Here is a 22,354-nt window from a genome sequence, read left to right as displayed (position 1 = left end):
TTAAAACAAATACTTTCATCAGTCTGCTAAACTTCTAAAATATAGATCAGTTCAGCTTACTTATTGCATTCTCTCCCAAAAGCACTTTTTTATATTCACTTTTTCATATTATTATTTTCATCTATTCATTATCAAAGAGCTTTTTCAGTATATTACCTACTATATTATTATATTTATCTACTTTATTAAAAGGCTCCCATACATGTCTAAGTTACAGGGGAATTCCCTAAACAACTTTCATTGTTAACACGTGTTCCTATTGTGTAAAAGCCCTAATTACATATTTTAATATGTCTCAGGTTTTCAGTTGAACTCTTTTCCATTTGTTCTTTCATGATAAGGTTAGTCCCATAAATCTGGCCACCAGGATCTCTTTACTTTTGTCCCCCAAAAGTAAACAGTAAAATCCCATTTTCCTCTCAAAGTTGTATCAGGCAAAGAGACAGGTAATTAAGCTCCTAGACATTCACCATGCATGTCTGGGCATCTTACCCATTAGGAGTGCTCCCAACTTTGTCACATATGTCCATAATAAGACTCCAATCTTCTGTAGTGTTGTACTCATTTGTGGCTTTTTCTATAAAATATCAGCACACACAAAAATTAGGACATGTCTCAATTAACAATAAAATACCAAAAAAGGCACAGTAGTTAAAACCTTTTCTTCTGCCAAATATAAAAGAACTACAGAAAAATTTCAGAAGATAAAGTATTTTCAACTTTAAATTGTATAGCTATATGAATTAAATGTTCTAAGGTACACCAATAAAATTTCTTCTAAACAGTGAAATAATACTAAATAAGTTACAAATCAGCAATAATTCTATAAAATTCTAGGGGCGCCTGGATGGCTCAGTCAGTTAAAAGTCTGATTCTTGATTTTGGCTCAGGTCATGATCTCACGGTTCACAAGATGTGCTGTCAGCACAGAGCCCGCTTTGGATTCTCTGTCCCCCTCTCTCTAATGCTCTCTCAAAAATAAACAAACATTAAAAACAACAACAACAACAACAACAACAACAACAACAACAACAACGCTTTGGGGCTCCTGGGTGGCTCAGTCGGTTAAATGTCCAGTTAAGCGTTCAACTTCAGCTCAGGTCATCATCTCATGGTTTGTGAGTTGGAGCACCGCGTCAGGCTCTGTGCTGACAGCTCAGAGCCTGGAGCCTGCTTCGGATTCTGTGTCTTCCTCCCTCTCTGCCCCTTACCCACCCTCTCTTTCTCTCAAAAATAAACATTGAAAAAAAATTTTTTTAAAAACCAATGCTTTTGCAAATAGTGAACAGTAATCCACATTTTCTTATATGATGATATATATTTTTAAGGCTTTCTTTCAAATTAGAATTTGATAGGATTTTTTTAAAGCTTATTTTTTTATTTAAAAAAAATTTTTTTAACGTTTTATTTATTTTTGAGACAGGGAGAACAGAGCATGAACAGGGGAGGGTCAGAGAGAGGGAGACACAGAATCTGAAACAGGCTCCAGGCTCTGAGCGGTCAGCACAGAGCCCGACGCGGGGCTCAAACTCACGGACTGCGAGATCATGACCTGAGCCAAAGTCGGCCGCTTAACCGACTGAGCCACCCAGGCGCCCCTAAAGCTTATTTTTGAGAGAGAAAGAAAGACAGAGGGCACAGAGGAAGGGCAGAGAGAGAGGGAGAGAATTCCAAGCAGGTTCAGCACTCACAGCATGGAGCCCCCAACATGGGGCTCATCTCATGGTTCATGAGATCATGACCTGAGCCAAAGTTAGAAACTTAACCAACTGAGCTACCTGGGTACCCAACAAAAGCATTGTTTTTAAAGGGCAAAAGAGGAAAATGATTAATAAAATAACAGTAAATTCATACAACAGAATATGAAAATTGAGTTATATATAACTAAATGTTCAAAAAATGTATAAATCCCAAAATATAATGATTTGGTTTATACTGAGTTTAAAAAGCTAATGGCAGAATATATGACATTCACAATAAACTTTCTAAACAGCTTTACTGAGATACAGTTCACATCACAATACAACTCACCCAATTTAACGTGTACCATTTGATTTTTTTAGTGTATTCAGAGTTGTGCAACTATCACTATTATCTAATTCTAGAACATTTCACCACCCTAAAAAGAAGTCCATACCCATTGGCAGTCACAGCCCAATCTCCCCCCATAATCCCCACCCTAGATAACCACTAGTCTACTTCATATCTCTATAAATTTGCCTAATCTGTATTTCTCATATAAATAAAATCATACATGGTCTTTTGTGACTAGCTTCTTTCATTTAGTATAACGTTTTCAAGTTCATCTATGCTGAAGTATGCATCAGTACTTCAGTTATTTTTATGACTGAATAATATTCCATTTGTAGATCTACCTCATTGTATTTATCCATTCACCAGTTGAATATTTGGTCATTGTTTGGTTTTATTTTTTTTTAACTTTTTGGCTATGAGTAGTGCAATGCTACTATGAACATCTCTGTGCAAGTTTTGTGTGGTTTATACCTCTCTCTTTGGTATGTACCTAAGAAAAGTGCTGCGTTATATGGTAAAAAAAATACTGTATTTAACTTTTTTAGGAACTGGCAAAAGTTTTCCAAAGCAGTTGTTCCATTTTACATTCTCACTAGCAATATATGAATGTTTCATATAAGGTTGTAAAACATTAAAAATACACTATAGTCTTTAGTGATACATACATAGGTAGTAAAAATATTTATAGCATACACATAAGAATTATAAATACCAAACTATCCCTCATCCTAGCAAACTAGGATGAGGGATCAAAACTGGGTACACAGGGGCTTACTTGTATTTACAAAATTTTATTTATTAAGTTGTACATGAAACATCTAGAGATTATTTTATTCTCAGCATGTTTTTGTGGTCTGAAGTATTTCATAATCAAAATAACAATTAAAAAGTGAACTGTTAAAAAGCATGATGAGAGTATCATCACTGAAATATGTTGCATTTTTACTTGATTGACTTTTACAAAATTTCAAAATCAGGAGATACTTCTTTTCTGCTAATATAGAGGGATAAGGATATAAAAATTATGACTTTAGCAATATTTTTAAATCTAATCTCTTTTAATAAACACATAATTTCAAATATGGTCAAACCTGAGTACTATATTCATATGGACTTATCACGGTGATAAGCAGGAAGGATGGTAGAATTCTAGAGCTGTTCCTTTTTTAAAAGGAATAATAAAAGCCAAAAAATAAACAGGCTTAGCAAACAGCTATACTTTACAAGTAGGAGAGAAAAATACAGAATCTAGTTAACCTCAGTTAAATGCCAGAACTCACTTTTAAAAACCATGCAAACTGCTTCACACTATTATAATGGATGGAAAGCAATTATTGTGACAAGTGTAATAAAGTGACAAGCCAGAGATTTAAGAAATGTAATAGATTTTTGCCTAGTATAAGTTCTAGACTCAAACACTAGGCTATGACATGGAAACTATTCGCGTCCAGCTTTTGTCCTTGTACAAAGATGACTAATTCTTCTACATGGGAAGTCAGACCAGGCTGTATATTTTAGAGGTTTAAAATATTTAACCACTTCTTTTTTCTTTTCTTTTTTCTTTTCTTTTCTTTTTTCTTTTCTTTTTTAGAGAGAGAGTACAAGCACAAGTACAAGCACAAGAGGAAGAAGAGAGAGAGAGAGAGAGAGAGAGAGAGAGAGAGAGAGAGAATCTTAAGGAGGCTCCACTCAGCACGGAGCCCAACGCAGTGCTCAATTCCCCGCCCTGCAGCTCGTGATCTGAGCTGAAATCAAGAGTTGGGCGCTCAACTGACTCAGCCACCCAGACGCCCCTTAACAATTTTTTTATTTCCTATCTAATAAATTCAGGGGGCCAAGATGGCAGAGCAGCATGGAAGTTCCCGGCTTCTCTCATCCCTGAAATGCAGCTAGATCAGCACCAAACCATTTTGCACACCTAGAAAATTGATCTGAGGATGAACACAACAATCTGCATAACTTGAGCCATAGAACTCGGCAGATACAGATCTCAGAGAGGTGAAATGGAGGAGAGAAAAGCCACAGGGGGTAGGGAGCTGTTTTTGCGGAGAGGGGACAGAGAAAGGAGGGGAGAGTGCGTGAGAAGCACTCTCCCCAGAAGTAGGTGGAGAGAAAGAGAAAGAGTGGAAACACCCACACAGACTGAACAAGAAAGGGAGAAAGAGGCTTCAATTCCATTAGGACTCTATAAACAGAGGACAGCAGAGTCAGAAATTCTGTAGCTCAGTATCTAGCAGTGCCCTGGTGGGAAGGGCAAATTCCCAGGAGCAGGCAGTGAGATCTGAGGGGTCCGTGGGCCACACAAGCAGCGGTTCCTCTGCTAGGAGGGCATTTGGTAGAGGCCATATGGCCTCCTCACAGGGAAAGATCCCAGTGGACCCTACCTGGAGAACAGCCACATGTGCTCATATTGGAACAAAGACGCAAGGGTGTGGTGAAACCCGGTGCCGGCTGTGTGTTGTTTTGCCATAATCTCTGAACCTCTGCTGCCGGGCAATCGCACAAACTTTTTCTGGGGCAAGCAGGCACCCAGCCACAATCTTGGAACCTCTGCAACAGTGACCGCACAAACATTCCCAGGGGTGAGCCAGGACCCAACCACTGCTCGGCAAGACCCTCCCCAGAGTGCTGGAGTCAGTCCAAACCACAGGGCTCTCAGAAGTGAGGGGTTTGGGAACAGCCGCATATGAGATATAATTCAGGAGGGAGGTGCTGCTGCCAGGCTGACAGCTTGGAAGCCGACAGCATAGATGTGGGGAGTGAATAGAAGCTGAAGACAAAGGAGGGGTGCTTGATTGCCGGTCACAATTGCTGAGCGCAATTATTCTGGTACCAGAGACTGGGAAGCTGGGTGATGCCATTTTCACCTCTCCCAAGCATGCACACACACCTGCATGCACACCACACCAATCCACCTCAGTAAGCTAAGCAGCACCATCTAGTGGAGAACAGCTGTTACGCCAAGCCCCGTCCAACTGCGCCAACCAAGCTCAGGCCCTAGAGGACCACCACAAGTCTCTCCACCTGCTTAGTGCTTCACAGTTGACTTCCAGGGGAAACTAGATGTAATTTCATTCGGATTTCATTCTGTTCACGGGTCCATCTATTCATTTCTTATCTTTGTTCTTTTCTTATTCTTGGATACAGAAAGAGAAAAATTTATTTTTATTTTCTGGGGTTTTTTTAATTTTTATTTTATTTTTTTACTATTTTAACTTTTTAAAACATTTTTTGTGGTTTACTTTCTTCATTTCATTCTATTTTATTGCATACATTTTTTAAATTTTTAAATGTTTTCTTACTTTTTTTCTTTTCTTTCCCACATCTAATGAATTCGGTGAATTCAAAAGTACAGACAAGAAAAAAAACTTCTACCAACCTCTTTTGAAACCATGATGCTTATCTTTCCAGACATTTTTCTACATGAATATGGAAAAATAAAAATATATGTAAAACTAAATAAAATAGAATTGTATGTATGAGGTGCCTCCAAAAAGAGCACCCAAAAGCTGATACCTCCTTCCATGCCAAAGTTATGAACAAGTTGAGAAACAAAGAATAAAATATCATTGCTATTACTAACAGATGCTGTAGGTTTATTAGACAAATGGGCTTGCTAATTGTGAACCTCAGAGGAGAGCATGTCTTAGCACTAAACAGGCACAGACTGCTCCCTGCAGGATAAGCCTCTGCACAACTTATTCCATGGAGGAGATGAGAAATCACTCGATGGCTGTGGAAAGACTCGCTAGCTCTGACACATCAATGAAGTGCATCCACTGGGCCAACTAGTCTCAAATTTACCAGTCAGATAAGTCATTACATCAAGGTTGAAATGACTAAGGGAGCCAGAGCAGACTCAGGGTGAACACTAACGGAATTCCCTTCTCAGCAAGGAAACCTCAGAGGTAGAGAAAAAGTATTCCTCACTAATACTTGTGATCATATTAAATGTATTATTTGCTAACTTGCATTTCTACTTATATAAACACCTATGTTCATAATTATACACCTATAACAATATTTTTAAATAACAGTGTGATGTACCATATATACAGAGTGGCCACAAAATACCTATACAATCAACACATTGATTTTTTTTAAATGCTTTCTCTGCCTTAAGTGCATTGTTTTTTACTATTTTTTTTAAGTTTATGTATTTATTTTGAAAGAGAGAGCATGTGCACATGGGCTCATGAGTGGGGAGGGGAAGAGAGAGAGGAAGAGAAAGAAACCCAAGTGTGGAGCCCAATGTGGGGCTTCATCTCACAAAACATGAGATCATGACCTGAGCCAAAATCAAGAGTTGGACGCTCAACCGACTGAACCCTCCTCCCCAGGCGTCCCAATACACCGTGATTTTAAATCCACCACGTACTCAACCTCTCTTATACTCACTGGTATCACTCATACTGATGCCCCACATAGAAGAAATATAAGATAATTAAAAGTGGTCAGGATTTCACACAGAGGCCCTTCAGCATACTTTGTCTTTCATATGTCTCCACCCGACCTCTCTTCCTCTCCTCAACCCCAATAATGAAGGTAAGCTCCATGATGGCAGGAATTTTTGTTTTGTTCACTATTATTTCTAGTGCATGGAACAGTCTGAAGCACACAGTAGATACTCAGTAAATTCTGGTTTAATAAATAAATTGAATGATGCTGGTTGCTCCTCCATATCCTATTACTGTGGGTACAATGATGCCCACTGTGGTCTTTCTAAAGTGTGCACAAAGTTTTGGACTAGCAAGAGCTTCTGGCCAGCTAGTTTGCTGAGCAAACATCCAAAGGGGCTATACAGGATCAAACTTCACTAGCAACACCATGTGGCAGTAAAAGGCAATAGCACTAGTGGGCTTATGAGGTTCCAGTTCTCTGCTTGTTTACTAAAGAGGAATGACAGTCTTTTTGGGAGTCTTTTTGGGAGTCTTAACCAAAAGCCAAGGTAAGTAGGGAAGGGACTGTCTCAAGAAGGAGGCAAAGGGCTTCCTGTGCTGTGATAATACAGGTGACTTCAATGGAGTCTGAAAAGCAAATCACATTTATTATACATGACTTGCCAGTCTCATGCTCATCCTTCTCTTTGCTTATGACAGGGTTTTGTTTTTGCTGTACAGATCTAACACTCCTTTTCATACTATCATTTGATACAGTGTTTAGAACTACCTGATGATTCGACATTAAGCTATATTCTCTTTTATATATGTATTATTTCTCATTAATAGGTAAATCTTTAGTCTCTCTGGAATTTCATTTGGTACATGGAAAGAAGCAAGGATAGAAAAATATTTTTACTAATTATTTGTCAGTAGTTCTAACATCTAAGAATCTATCATTTCCTCTTTGATATGAGAAGCCACGCATCATCACTTACCAAATTTTGTCAGTACACATATGCATACAAAGAGTTGAATCTGATTTGAGACCATCTAATAACCTACCCATTATTGATTACTCGACTTTTAATGATTATTTTTTCAATTTCAGTCCTGTGATACACAATTAAATGTGAAATCTGTTTAATACCTACCAAAAACCATTCCAACAATTTTAAGTATATCTAAACAGTGTTTTTTATTTTATTTTTATAGAAAATGCAAAAGTCCTGATTTGAATATTCTATCCAGCATAGTTTATGGTCTACAAATACAGGGCTCACTCTTTTAAAAAAGTATAAAATCTGAAGACTTTATAATGGTCTGCCAAAAAGGATTTCATTTTTCAAGTGAACTAAGTAACAGTCAAATTATGTACTTAGGAGCATTTTAAACTCCTGGAAAAAATTTTAAATATTATAATTAAGGAACCATTCTTTTATAGCACTGTCACTTTGCCCAGTGTTGGGGGCATACTTCACATTATCCTGTGTCAAATGCATAGAGTGGGAGAGAGTTTAAAAAGCCCTCCTGCGGCCTAAATTCTAAATTTCCAGGGTTTGGTGGGTGTAAGTCATAATGTTTCATCACCAGGTTTTGCTTATTGTATATAGAAAGCCTCAAATATCCTGAAATATTTCAGAAAGATTCTAACAATATCATATTTCGTCCGTCAATACCTATAAAGAACAAAAAGGCGCCCCCTCTACACAGTGCATTGTGTTTAGCATAAAACTTTAAAAAGAATTCAAGTCTACCCAGAAAACTTTTAATGAAATAGGCTCTACCAGTAATTTTTAAAATTTAACTATATACAAGAAAAATGCTCAGAAGAGATTTATAAGGTTCCTCCTACTATGTTTGCAAATAAAAACTCACAACTGGTCTGCCTCCAACCATGGCAGAGTGTCCACTATCAGATTTGCTATTCTACCAAAAACAAGAACAAAACAGGCCACAATATATAATGCAATTGTGTTCAGGAAATGAATAACAGGCAGTGCAGGTCTGAGATCTTTGAGGGAAGGGAAATGTGAAGTAAGCCCCATAATGTCCCTAGTTTTTGCCTGGGAATACTTTCCTGTCCCAACACAAGGAGAACTAGCCCAAGTAGAGCAACAGACCAAATTTCTGAGCACAGGGACTTACCATGGGTCCTCCGTCAAGGGCTAGGCTACTTGAGTCTCTAAGAAGTCTAGCAGAGATCACCGACTATGGGGCTGAAAGGCTGTGCAGTGCAGGGAGTCTTTGCAGTTCTTGTTTGTGTTCCCACAAAATTCAGATATTGAAGCCCTAACCCACAGTGTTGCTGTATTTGGAGAATAAACCTCTAAAGGTTAAATGAGGTCATAAGGATAGGCTCTGGATCCAATAGGATTAGTATCCTAATAAGAAGAGAACACAGAGCTCACTACCTCTCTCTCTCTCCATACATGCGCCAAGAAGAGGTCATGCAAGCACACAATGAAAAGGTAGCCATCTGCAACCCAAGGGTAGAGACACCTCACCAGACACCAACCATGCTGGGACCTTGCTCTTGGACTTCCCAATTTCCCGAACTGTGAGAAAATAAATTTGTTGTTCAATTCACCTAGTCCAAGGTAATTTGTTATGGCAGCCCAAGCAGACTAATACTCCACCTAACTAGACTACAGAGAACATTTCAGGCATTCAACTGAAACACCAAAAGAGAATAAAGGCCCCCTATAATTTAATTAAATATCAAAACAGACCTGTCACACAAAGAAAACCAAAACGATCCTCTAATAACATAATTACCTGACAGAAAAAACTCAAGACTCTTTAAAGGAAGACAACATAACCTAGCCTCCTTGCAAAGAATAATCATAGTGAACAGCATAATATAAAAAATTACCAGTATACGAGAAAGTATCCCATAATCAAGATAAAAGTAATCAATAAAAAGAAATAATAACATAACTGAAATATCAGAAATAGCAAAAGAAAAAAGTACTTTAAAGCAGGTGTTACCAAGAACTTAAACCAAAGGCTGGTGAGTGCTCAGCAGGGAAAAGGAAACTATAAAATTGAATTTGTGGAACTAAAAGGTACAATATCAACCAAAAAATTCACCAGATGGGCTTAAAAGCAGAATGGAGACCACAGAAACAGTGAATGTGAAGAAAAATCAATAGCAGTTATCAAATTTGAAGAATAAAAAAAATTTTTTTAACTGAACAGTCTCCATATATTGATTTTTTAAAACTTGCTATGTAACCAATTACTGCAAATTAGTAGTTTAAAACACCCATTATTAGTTCATAGTCGTACAGTTAAAATCTATGCAGCCTTGGCTAGGTTCTATGCTCAGAGTATTACAAGGCTTATTGTTGGTGTTTGATGTTACTTAGTTAAAACATGATAACTAGATTCATGCATATTGGAACTATGTAAAGTGAGGCCTACCTGTACATTAAAGAAAGCCAAGTTTAAATCTTTCCTCAAATGTGCATGAACTATCAAAACCTAGAAATAATCTAGGACAATATACATAATATATTCTCTAAATACAATGTTTTTTTTATTAGACCAAATGTAATACCCAACCAGATGGAAATTAACAATGAGGCATATAAATAATTAAGACTGTAACAAAGCAATACAAAAACTTGTTATAAATAGGATATGACATATCAGTATCTTGGGACATAACTAAAGCAATGCTTAGAAGGTAGACAAAATTTGTTTTTTATGTATTAGTAAGAAAAAGACTAATTATTTTTATACCTTAAAATTGTAGTAGGAGAATAGGAGAAAACTGGAAAAAACTTTTTTTCAATAGCAAAAATAAACTGGAAAATGGAAAGTAAATGAATAGAATTCATTTTTGGTTTGTAACAGGAAACCACAGCTGACATCTTTTACTAAAGATATAAACATGTTCTTTCTTTGGACCAATTCATTATGAACTAAATAATTACTGAAAATATAGTAGAGGCAATTCTTTCTAGTTTGTAAATAAATCATGGGGCACCTGGGTGGCTCAGTTAAGCATCCGACTCCATCTCAGCTCAGGTCATGATCTCATGGTTTGTGAGGTTGAGCCCTGAGTCAGGCTCTGTGCTGAGAGGCTACTTGGGATTCTCTCTCGCCCCGTCTCTCTCTCTGCCCCTTCTCTGCTCGCACTCTCTCTCTCTCAAAATAATAAACTTTAAAAAATAAAATAAATCATACATGTTTAATGATTAAAATAACAATATATACTTGTTATTAAGTTTCCAGACCATACAATTTTTGTGTAAATTTACACTAAAAATATTTAAATGCCCAAAGCCTCAACCTGACGTTTATAAATATTTCACCTCTTTCTCTGACTTCAATAACACCCATACTTAGCATTCTACAATACTTGGGTTTAACATACATTTTCTCATTTACTCCTCATTTAATGTCTTGATTTGTTTGGGTATATTTCATTGCTGTAAATCTTCAGTTTACTCTGGGGAAAGCAGTAATATAAATTTTACCTTAAAATACACTGTTCATGGGGAGTGACTCCATCAGTTAAGCATCCCACTCGTGGTATCAGCTCAGGTCATGATCTCATGGTTCCTGAGATAGAGCCTGACATCAGGCTCCACATTAGGCTCTGTTCTGACAGCATGAAGCCTGCTGGGGATTCTCTCTCCCTCTCCATCCCTCTCTCTGCCCTTCCCCCACTTGCATGTGAGCGAACACGCTCACTCGCTCTCTCTCAAAATACATAAACATTTAAAAACATACACTGTTCATTATCTTCTAAAATGAAAACCTACTTACCACTCTGAGTGCTGAATGATAGGTAATAATTTTTTTTAATGTTTATTATTTTTGAGAGAGAGAGACAGAGAACAAGCAGGGGAGGGGGGGAGAGAGAGAGAGAGACAGACAGACAGACAGACAGACAGACAGAATCAGAAGCAGGGTCCATGCTGTAAGCTGTCAGCATAGAACCTGATGTAGGGCTCGAGCCCACAGCCTGTAAGATCATGACCTGAGCTGAAGTTGGCCGCTTAACCCACTGAGCCACCTAGGCGCCCTGGTAATTTAATTAAGAAGTAACAGCTTCAAAACATTTTACATATACTAAACCAGTTACACTTCAATCCAACGAAGTAAGGATTCCCCATATTGTAGATGAGGAAACATACACAGAAAAGTAACACAAGATCACACAACTAATAAGTAGTAAAACAGGGATTTCAATTTGGGAAGTCTAGCTCAGAGTATCCTCTCTAGTGTAAATATTAAACAAACTGCCTCTTGAGTGCAATTTTTGTTCAAAACTGCTAACGTAGCTCTTCCCAACAAGTTAATTTTCGGTTTCCCTATATACGAATATTTTAAACATACTGAATAGGACAAACACAAATTCCAGTCTTATTTATAAGGAAAGGATCATCCAGTATCATCTAATCTACAGCCACATCATCTAAAAATGCAATATATTTATAGCTTCTTGCTCTGGTAGAATACTTAGAAGAGTGACTGCCACTCTTTCGATTTCACGTGTTACCACTAACATTTTTGGGGGGGACTAGGAAGAGTTAGGTGAGTTAGGCACGTAAGGAAGTTAGGGAGGGGGAAAACCACATCAAAATCACCTTTTACTGCCTTCTAATATTACAAACCATCTGTTAAAAAAGGCAAAAGGTCTGGGCGCCTGTGTGGCTCAGTTGGTTAAGCATGTGACTTAGGCTCAGGTCATGATTTCATAGCTCATGGGTTCGAGCTCAGCATCGGGCTCTGGGCTGACAGCTGAGTCGGGACCCTGCTTCGGATCCTTTGTCTCCCTCTCTCTCTGCCCTTTCCCCACTCACACTCTGTCTCTCTCTCAAAACCAAACGAAACATTAAAAAAAAAATTTTTTTTTAAAGGCAAAAGGTCTAAGACCAACCTTTATATCCCTGCAAGTTCACTTTCTGACTGGCTATTACTTCCAAGGTCCCATCTCTAACCTGTCAGATGAGACCCACACCACCTCCCAACTCCACAAAATGGGCATGCTCATTTCCACAAACACACTTACATTAGGGAAAAAGGAAGAAAACAGAAAGGTAGTAAGCATAATTGTAATTGACCTATCAGGAAACCTCATGTGCAAGCTGGAAAAAAGGAAAAATGAGTCTCCGAAGTAGCCAAAACGTCATAAGCAGAGGAGAATCAAAAGCAGTTAGACTGGACAGGGGATCACATGACCTCTGCAAACTAAGGAAATCATCATGCATATTCTGTATGCACCTGTGAAGTACACATATCACCCATTAAACACTTAAGACCTGTCTTCTATACACCCAGCTCTGAAACTACCTTACTAGCCTAAGGTCTCTAGGTAGGTCACCTCAGCTCAGACACAAATCTGAATCATGTTCTTATTTGTAAAATGGAAATTAAGATGGCTGCCATGCTTAAAAGAGGAGTTGTGAAAAGATAAGTAGATGAAACACTTAAACAGATACTTCAAAAAAGAGGCTATTCATTCATTCATTTTTTTTTCGACGTTTTTTATTTATTTTTGGGACAGAGAGAGACAGAGCATGAACGGGGGAGGGGCAGAGAGAGAGGGAGACACAGAGTCGGAAACAGGCTCCAGGCTCCGAGCCATCAGCCCAGAGCCTGACGCGGGGCTCGAGCTCACGGACCGCGAGATCGTGACCTGGCTGAAGTCGGACACTTAACCGACTGCGCCACCCAGGCGCCCCCATTCATTTTTTTAAGTAAGCTCTACATTCACCATGGGGCTTGAACTCACAACTCCAAGATCAGCAATCGTATGCTTCATCAACTGAGCCAGCCAGGTGCCCCTCAAATAAATATGTTCAAAGGTGTCCAACATCAATAGTCATCAGATAAATGCATATTAATACAATAGTGAGGTAACACTAGAATGGCTAAAATTCTTAAAGTATACCACCAGTTACAAATTTCTGACATGAAATTGAAGTCATATGAGCTAAAAATAAATAAATGGCATGCTTCAGAATACTGACTATGTTATGTGGGGCACCTGGGTGGCTCAGTCAGTTGAGTGTCCGACTTTGGCTCAGATCATGCTCTCGCGGTTCCTGAGTTCAAGCCCCACATCGGGCTCACTGCTGTTAGCACAGAGCCTGCTTTGGATCCTCTGTCTCCCCTCTCTACCCTTCCCCAGCTTGTGTTCTTTCAAAACTAAACAAACAAACAAACAAACAAACATTAAAAAAAAAACAAAACACTGATTTTCAGAGGACAATGTCTGCTCTGTGTCACACTGACCTTCTTAGGTTCAATCCCTAAACTAAATACAAATAAATATTTATTCACTATCAAGTAAAGCAACAGAGCCTCATTAGGCAATAATGTTAAAAAAAAAAAAAGTTCTTCCCCTTCCACCCTCAAGGGCATAGCACTACTAGGAAAACCAAAACATGTCTATGCTAGATTTAAGCAGAGTTTTTAGAAAAGAATGTTAAGATAATTCATCCCATGACATATGAAATCAAAAGAAGCTGGTCAGATTACAATAAAAAATCCCTTTTAGTTCAAATGAACTAAATTCTGAGCCACTACAATTATCATGTTGCATGTGAAAATTAATAAATGCTTCATAAAAGAATATTTACTGACCAGAGTCTGAGAGTTTTTAGATACAATAAAAATTTCACTAGCAAACAAGTTTTTTTCATCCTATATCATTACTATCATTTAAAAATACTATTAAATAGGGATATTACACATAATACAAATTTTCAATTTTTCATTTCTCTTCATACTTTTATAAAAGACCTATTAAATACAACTTCTGAGGATGCACTGAAAGTCAGTCAGAACTGTAAGTACTTCATGGGATCTTCAGTTTTCAACATTCCTTAACCAGAGGAAACTAAGAAAATCCTCCTTGAACGGAACAGTGATGGCTGATACAAGCAAGCCTCGATGGTAAAGAAATAGAAGTGGTTCACAGGGTGTTGTAGGAGAGGTGCTTATCCTTCAGACACCAGCAGATATACGCCCATTAAAAAAAATAACGCTAAGGGTGGTCTAAAAGATGGGAGCAAAATTTATTACTCCAAAAGAAAACTGAAGGTGCCAATAAGCCAATGTGAAACTCAGCCCTAAAAAGGAAAGGATACGAGAAAAAGAGGAGCAACATCAAAATGTCTCAGGTTTCTAGAACTATTCTCAGCAATGGGGATTGACAAATATTGCTGATTGACAGATATCTGAAATAGGAAAGAAGACCATAGGTAAAAACATTTTTAAAAACTTTGTAAAAGACAAAGTGAAAAACCAAAAGGAGTCAGGAGGGAAAAGGCTAGATCTGGGGATAAAGGCAACCAAGGAAGGAAAAAAATAAATTTGAAAAAAAATACATATCCTTAAGTTTTATTTTGATATTTAGGGGACAGATGCTCAGAATTATCAGTTGTCAAGTAACCAGACTTTGATATTCTATACTACACACTATAAATAAGGTCTACTCTTTTATCACTCAAAACACCTTTACGTTTCTTTCATTTAAACAAAAAAAAGTGGCATCAAAACACATCCACCTAAGAACACTTCTATGGTATTATGTTGTATATTCATTCACTTGTAGAAAAATTATTCTCTTGCCCTCTTGCCTTACTTTCAAACTATAATCTAAGTAAGCTTAGAGCTAAATATTATTGTAAGGAATAAAAACATCTATTTTTAATTACCAACATCATCAATTCACATGAAACAAAAATTATAATGCCTTTTCTCTTAAATTCTAAGAGCATAAAAGAAATTTCCTTTTAGGATTTCACCACTCTGATCATAAACCCAAATGAAAGAACAAAGGCCAAAAACAGCTAAGACAGAGGAACTTGCCCAAGGCCACTGGCATTTCAATGTGGTATTGGTGCAGAATAGATAGAGAATAGTGTAGAAGGACAGGAAGCAGAGACACAGACTTCATAAAAGGAAATGTACTGTAAGGAGAGAGTGTTTCCAAAGTCATGGGGAAAGGACAAACAATGCAATAAGTAGTGATTAGACAACTGATTGTTGCCTACTATAGACTGATTATCCAAATTCCTCCTCAGATCCTATGCAAAGATCAAGTCTAGGTGGATTAAAGACCTAACTATGAAAATCAAAACTCTAAACTTTCAGAAAAAATATGAGAAGATCCTTATAACCTAAGGGTACAGAAGGCTTTCTTTTTTTTTTAAAGTTTATTATTTATTTTTGAGAGAGAAGGAGAGAAAGAGAGAAAGCAAGCAGGGGAGAAGCAGAGAAAGGGAGACAGAGGATCTGAAGCAGGCTCCGCGCTGTCAGCACAGAGCCCAATGCAGGGCTCGAACCCACGAACCGTGAGATCATGACCTGAGCTGACGTTCCACGCTTAACCCATGGAGCCAGCCAGGTGCCCTGAGAAGGCTTTCTTCAAATAAGAAAAATGAGGGCACCTGGGTGGCTTAGTGTCAAACTTCAGCTCAGGTCATGATCTCATGGTTCCATGGGTTCAAGTCCCACTTGGAGCTCTGTGCTGACAGCTCAGAGCCTAGAACCTGTTTCAGATTCTGTGTCTCCCTCTGTCTCTGCCCCTCCCTCATTTGTACTCTTTCTGTCTCTCTCTCTCAAAAATAAATAAACATTAAAATAAATTAACAATAAATTTATTTTTTTTATTATTATTTTTTTTAACGTTTATTTATTTTTGAGACAGAGAGAGACAGAGCATGAACAGGGGAGGGTCAGAGAGAGAGGGAGACACAGAATCTGAAACAGGCTCCAGGCTCTGAGTGGTCAGCACAGAGCCCAACGCGGGGCTCGAGCTCACGGATCGTGAGATCGTGACCTGAGCCGAAGTCGGCCGCTTAACCGACTGAGCCACCCAGGCGCCCCAACAATAAATTTAAAAAACAAGAAAAATGAAATCAGACAGTATCACTAAATTAAAACTTAGATTTTCAGGGCACCTGGGTGGCTCAGTTGGTTAAGCGTCCAACTTCAGCTCAGGTCATCATCTCATAGTTTGTGAGTTCAAGCCCCACGTCAGGCTCTGTGCTGACAGCTCAGAGCCTGGAGCCTGCTTCAGATTCTGTGTCTCCCTCTCTCTGCCCCTCTCATGCTCTGTCTCTCTCTGTCTCTCAATAATAAATAAACATTAAAAAATTTTTTAAAAATTAAACTTAGATTTTCTTAATAAAAGACATCAGAAAATAAAACACAACAAATCGAGATATACACCTGCAACTGACATAACCAACAAAAGATTAGGAGAGAATGTACAAGGAACTCTAAACTCAGTAAGAAAAAATAACCCAACAGAAAAATAAGTAACAAGCAGATAATGTATAGAAAACAGAATAACCACAAAATAGATGAAAAGATGCTCAACTTTACTAACAATGAAGTTGAAATGAAATGAAAACACTGCCTACCCCATTTCACACCCATCAAATGGGAATAAATTTTAAAAAATATGGCAATACCCAGTGTTTGTAATGATGTGGAACAAGAACGAACTTCACTACCACTGCAGGTGGGAGTAAAATCTCCCACAAGCACTTGGAAAGGCAGTCCTACACTAATATTTTGCAAGTTTTCACTATCTAAACTTTAATTAAGGCATTCCCCTTCAAGACACAATCCCTAGACAATCTCTCACTCATGTAAACAAGAAAACATGAGTTAAGAGCCTTTACTGCACTGTTGTCTATAGGAAAAATGGAAAAAACTTCATGTCCATTAATAGGAGAATGAACAAATAATGTGGTACATTTGTACAGTGGAATATTACACAACTATTAAAATTAATGGAAGTAGAGCAATAAATATCAACAGAAATAATCGACAAAAATGCTGAGGTGCATTCACAAAATGCAAATAACAAAGAATGACACTTTTTATAAAATTTACAAACAAATAAAATACATACAGTATATTTGTATGTATATTATATCTTTTTGGAGTGTTTAACTCTGAGAAGGAAGGAAAAAGAATTGGATCAGGTAGCTACTAAATACACCAGAGAAATTAAACTCTATCAGGAATTTTTCTTAAAAAAAAAAAGTGTATAAAATATTAGGCTGGACAGAGTTGGCTGATAGGAAAAGGACTTTATGTCATAACCTATACTTTATGTTAAAATACATTAATTAAAATTTATAACTATCTGAAAGCTTAACACTGTAAGCAAAATACAGAATGAAATTGGCTGTTAAAGCTACCATTCTCATCCACAAGCAAAAAAATTTTTAATTGTAAGTTTTTGCAAAGATCACAGCAACCTCATTGTGTTCAAGCAAGTATGTTAATAAGTATGTAAATGTTATAAATTTGAACATATTAAGTAAATTGTATTATAGGAATACTATCCATTTTTTATGTAAACATTTTTTTTTTAATTTTTTAATGTTTGTTTATTTTTGAGAGAGAGAGAGAGAGACAGAGCGTGAGCCAGGGGAGGGTCAGAGAGAGGGAGACACAAAATCTGAAGCAGGCTACAGGCTCTGAGCTATCAGCACAGAGCCCAACGCTGGGCTCAAAATCACACACTGTGAGATCAGGTGAAGTCGGAAGCTTAACAGACTGACCCACCCAGGCGACCCTCTTTTTTTTTTTTTTTTTTTTTTTTTTTTAAAGTAAGCTCTATGCCCAACCTGGGGCTTGAACTCAGGACCCCCAGATAAAGAGTTGCATGCTCCACCCACTGAGCCAGCCAGATGCCCCTATAAGCATTTCTTATAAAACTTCACTGGAGAAGATTCCATGACCAAAAGCCCAAGTTACCTCATGGTCAAGCTCGTCTAACACAAATGAAAGAAACAGCAATATGTGCATTCAAATGTCACTTAAAAAAGTCTACTTTTAAGACGAAAGTTCGCCCTTCAATGCACGGTGTCAGAAGCATTTTACAGAGGTAGAATTTGAGCTCAGCTTTGTGAGACACAAGTTAGTGTATCTGTAAGGGAGGCAATACCAAGGTTGTTGAAAAAAGAAAAAGGTGGGGTGCCTGGGTGGCTCAGTCGGTTAAGTCTCCGACTTCGGCTCAGGTCATGATCTCATGGTTCGTGAATTTGAGCCCTGCGGTAGGCTCTGTGCTGACAGCTCAGAGCCTGGAGTCTGCTTCGGATTCTGTGTCTCCCTCTCTCTCTGCCCCTCCCTCCCTCCCTCTGTCTCTCTCTTTCTCTCTCTCAAAAGTAAAGATAAAAAAAAGAAAAGAAAAAGGCTATCACTGAATAGTAAATGGTACAAAGGCAAAGAATGGCAAAAAAAAGAAAAAAAGAAAAAGGTTGTCTGGCTTGAGTATCAAGAAGAAGATGTCCGAGTAAGAACCAGACGTGGAGAGTAGAACAGACGTCCTGACTTGGGAAGCAATGTAGGGAAACTGAGAAAATTGGTACAAAATATAAGGAAATGACATCTTCCTTTTTAACACTAACCACTCAATCCTCCTACTGTGGCTCTGTCCCTCATGTTTCACTCTCCCCTTGGAATTCCCTCACAATGGCTGCCCCAACCAGGCTCCTCCTCAAGAACGCTTACGCACCTTGGGGGTGACCGAGGATGGTGGCATGTGTGTGGATATATTTTTTTCTTCAGCCCAGCTTCAAAGGAATTTTACGGAACAAAAAATAAATGCAGATTTGAAGAAATCCAATAAAATATTTAAAGATCTCTAATGCTATGACAGCTAACATACCCTTCAGGGTTTATAGGATCTGACTCCAAGAAAAAAATAGGAACCTGCCAAAGATCCTTACTTCCTAGGCTTTGGCCTGCTTCCACCTGACAAGTCATTTACCATCAACAACTTATGAATGCCTTCGTAGACATTCTGACCCACTACAGCTTTTTCTCAAGGTCTGAGGAAAGAATTTCTTCCCCACATGAATAATGTCAGAAAGAATTCTCAACCTCCAGTGAAACTGCACCTACAAAAGGAATGTAGTTTCATCTCTAAAAACCCTTAATTATAAAATGACCATATACAATTCTGCAGGCAGAATTGCTGTCAGGAAAGGAGTGGGGGAGAGAGAGAGAATAATGTCAACACCTTTCTACAGAGAAAGCATGTGCCTGAAAAGTCCTTGCCGTCTCTTCAGGGAAGTTGACTTTTAAAGAAAAAAGGAATGTAAAGCATCTTGTGTATTTCTAGCACTGTATTTATCACGCTATATGACAATTATCTTTTTATATGTGTATGTATCCTCCATTAGACTGAGAGTTCCTCGAGGGCAGGGATTTTTGTGTCCCCAGAACTTAACACAAATCGGAAACGCAGTAATCACTCAATGCCTGTGTGCTGAATGAAAAGTGAACAAAAGAATGACAAAGAAAATAAATATGAACAAAAGAATGACAAAAAAATCTGACTGAATCACAAAGGGTAAGTGAAAAGGCAATGGCACTGCAAAGGAACATATTCCTGTAGACATTTTAAATTAAATAATAACGTTCTTATATTACTTAACTATTTCAAATTTAAAAGAGACTTAAGTTCTGAAAAATGTGATATATAACTTTTCTTCTGTGATACAGAGTTAAGGGCAATTTAAACTCCTTCCTATTTCATTCCACTTTTTCTTCTAATTCCATTCATTTGTCTAACAGAAGTTACCGGTGGGCCTTGATCAAACTTGCTTTTACTATCAAACTGACTTCTGGACAGTGACTTCAATCATACTTAAACTAACAAGGACTTGAAGCTCTGGTTGGTGGCACTGCCCATGAAATGCTCTCTACACAGCAGTGGTTTTTGTTTGAACAGCAGTGCCTCTTTTACTACAGGGGCATTAAACTGTGATCCACTAAGACATTCAGGGACATCAAGAGTCACTGAGGGGAAGGGTTAGGAAGGCAAAACAGGCAGAGCAACTCCGCCCACTTCTACCAGTTTTCAAACAGAAAACAATAGGCTTCCGGGAAAGATTTCCCTTGAAGAAAGAGTTCTACAGATTTTCAAGTCAGAAAATAATTTGTCTTATTCTATTTTGACTTGTTTTATTTCACTAAGACAAAACGAAAGTCTTCAAATAAGCAATAAAAAGGAGAGGTCTCACTGGAACAACAGAAGACGTCCTTAGGTGTTCCTAAAAGCAGAGCCTGTGAGCCTCGACCTGATGGTTCCTAGATTTATGCCAGTCACCTGTGTTAATCCACCAAGAAAAAAGCTGAAAGAAATTATGGAAATACATATTTGAAGACTATATAAGGGTCAAAAGATAATCATAAATTTTTTAGGTCTCTAGGAATAGAAGAAGGTTCTAACATACATTGTATTTGACTTTTGAACATGTTTTTGGAATCACATAACACACCAAAATAGGGCACTTTCTATTAAGTCTACTCATCATTAGAAAAATGTAACTGAAAAGGTGGCTCACCGCTTTGATGTGCTGTATTCTATGTGACTGGCAATTTTCAGCCATGGGTTTTTCCATTCCACTAAGTCCTAAAACTCTACCTAGGGTTCTGCTAACTCCTGCTACAGAAATGTGTACGTGGCCAGTTTATTTTACTGTTTTTCTCATTCCACAATCACTAAAAACAGCAGCAGCACTCTTACAACTCCAACAAATAAAATAGTAGTTGTTCTGATCTGTTTTGACATTCTAGGGTTTTCCTTTTCATACCCTAAGACACAGCATCTCGTAGCACTTGCGCCGTCCATGGATAGAGAGTAACACTCCCAAGCATTGTAAATAAATCCCGAAGCTATGCTACCAGAGCTTGGATGCGTTTGTATATGAGTGAGGTGAAATGGGTTTCTCCTATTGAACGGAGGCAAGTCGAGGTCCCTAGTGCTGCGCTGCCTCAGACAGCTGGGTCTGTCCACCGCTGCACCATCTCAAAGCCGGGGGTGAGGGGTGGGGGGGAACGGTAATGAACCAACTATAGAGGGAGCAGGAAGTTTGTATCATAAACTCCGCAATTGCTTAATTAGTCCAGTCCCCTGCGAGCCACAGGCTCTTCCCTATTCCTGCGATTGGCAAAGGGAAATAACCTCTTTTTCAGGGTGTCCAATCTCAGGTAAGAGGTACTCTCCAGGCTGCCAGCGACGCGCCAAGGTAGCCCCACTGAAACGTCCCCGCGACTAGGCAGCGGCGCCGCCCCCTTCTCTCCCTTTGCTTGGCTTTCCAGTCCTCGGAGTCGCCACCGCCCACTTTCTAGCACGACAAACAGCGTCCTGTGCGCGGGCCCAGCACTTACCCACGTCTTGCTCGAAGGGGTTTGCAGTGAACAGAGACATCTTGCCGGTGCCCGAGCCCTAAACGCTGTGGTCTGGCCGAGGCTCGGCGGCTGCTCCGAGCTGGGTGACCCGCGGCTGCCGCTTCCTAGACGGCTCCGCTCCGACCGCGTCCTCGCACTTCCGCCACCGCCACTGTCCAGCCCCCGCCTGACAGGCCAGCTGCCGATTCGCACTCCACCCCCTCTCTCCGGCCTAACTCCCCTCCCGGAACGAGGTCCCGCCGGCGCGGGGATTCTTTCAGCGCACCTGTCGCCTCCGCCTCTCAGGAAGAGGCAGCAGCCCTGTCCCAGACTTTCGTGGGGGGTCAGGCGCCCGCCGCGGCCACCTTTCCATCGCTAGGACCCCGGCAAGCCACGGAGCAGGGGACCTTCGGGGCCGGAAGTTGTCGCGCCTAGAACTGGGCAACCCTAGAGGCCCGGAAGCCGCTGTGCGTGCGGCGACACCCGGAGGGCCGCGGTGTTGCCGGATTTTCCGCCTTTGGAGTCTCTAGTTCTCGCTAATTTAATTCGTTCCTAAGCTGCAGCCTAGTCCCTCGAGGGCGGACCAGTGGCTGCATTCGCGTCACAGTCCCGTTGCCCTGGAAATGGATGGAGCCTCCGCGCCTAACCCCCGCTGGAATAACCCTCCTGGAAATCGGTGGTGGACCTATGGCTCTGTGGGGGACTCCCTAACTTTCCGCTTTCCATCGTGTTCTCTGAACACGTGATCACACTCCTTGACTCTGGGAATCCAA

At 39.3% G+C, this 22,354-nt stretch overlaps 1 protein-coding gene across 4 annotated transcripts in view; it reads right to left on the bottom strand.

The window, feature by feature from the left end:
- STAM2 (signal transducing adaptor molecule 2) overlaps positions 1–21,790 on the bottom strand; it is a 53,249-nt gene extending 31,459 nt beyond the window's left edge. Inside the window, exons 1-2 of one of the 4 annotated variants that reach the window (XM_047871887.1) lie at positions 21,582–21,790; positions 493–577 (exon numbers count right to left, since the gene is read on the bottom strand). In XM_047871887.1, the coding sequence (XP_047727843.1) occupies positions 493–577; positions 21,582–21,621 (125 nt within the window). In that variant the 5' untranslated portion in view covers positions 21,622–21,790. Of the gene's footprint in view, positions 1–492; positions 578–5,058; positions 5,096–20,755; positions 20,775–21,581 lie in introns of those variants that run through there. The other 3 variants (XM_047871886.1, XM_047871889.1, XM_047871888.1) reach the window with 3 other exon arrangements.
- Between the last annotated feature and the right edge of the window lie 564 nt (positions 21,791–22,354).

The sequence above is a fragment of the Prionailurus viverrinus genome, chromosome C1 (genome assembly GCF_022837055.1).
Source record: "Prionailurus viverrinus isolate Anna chromosome C1, UM_Priviv_1.0, whole genome shotgun sequence".
Lineage (NCBI taxonomy): Eukaryota > Metazoa > Chordata > Mammalia > Carnivora > Felidae > Prionailurus > Prionailurus viverrinus.
The sequence above is the reverse complement of the archived record's forward strand: the minus strand, read 5'-3'. Positions and strand labels throughout refer to the sequence as shown.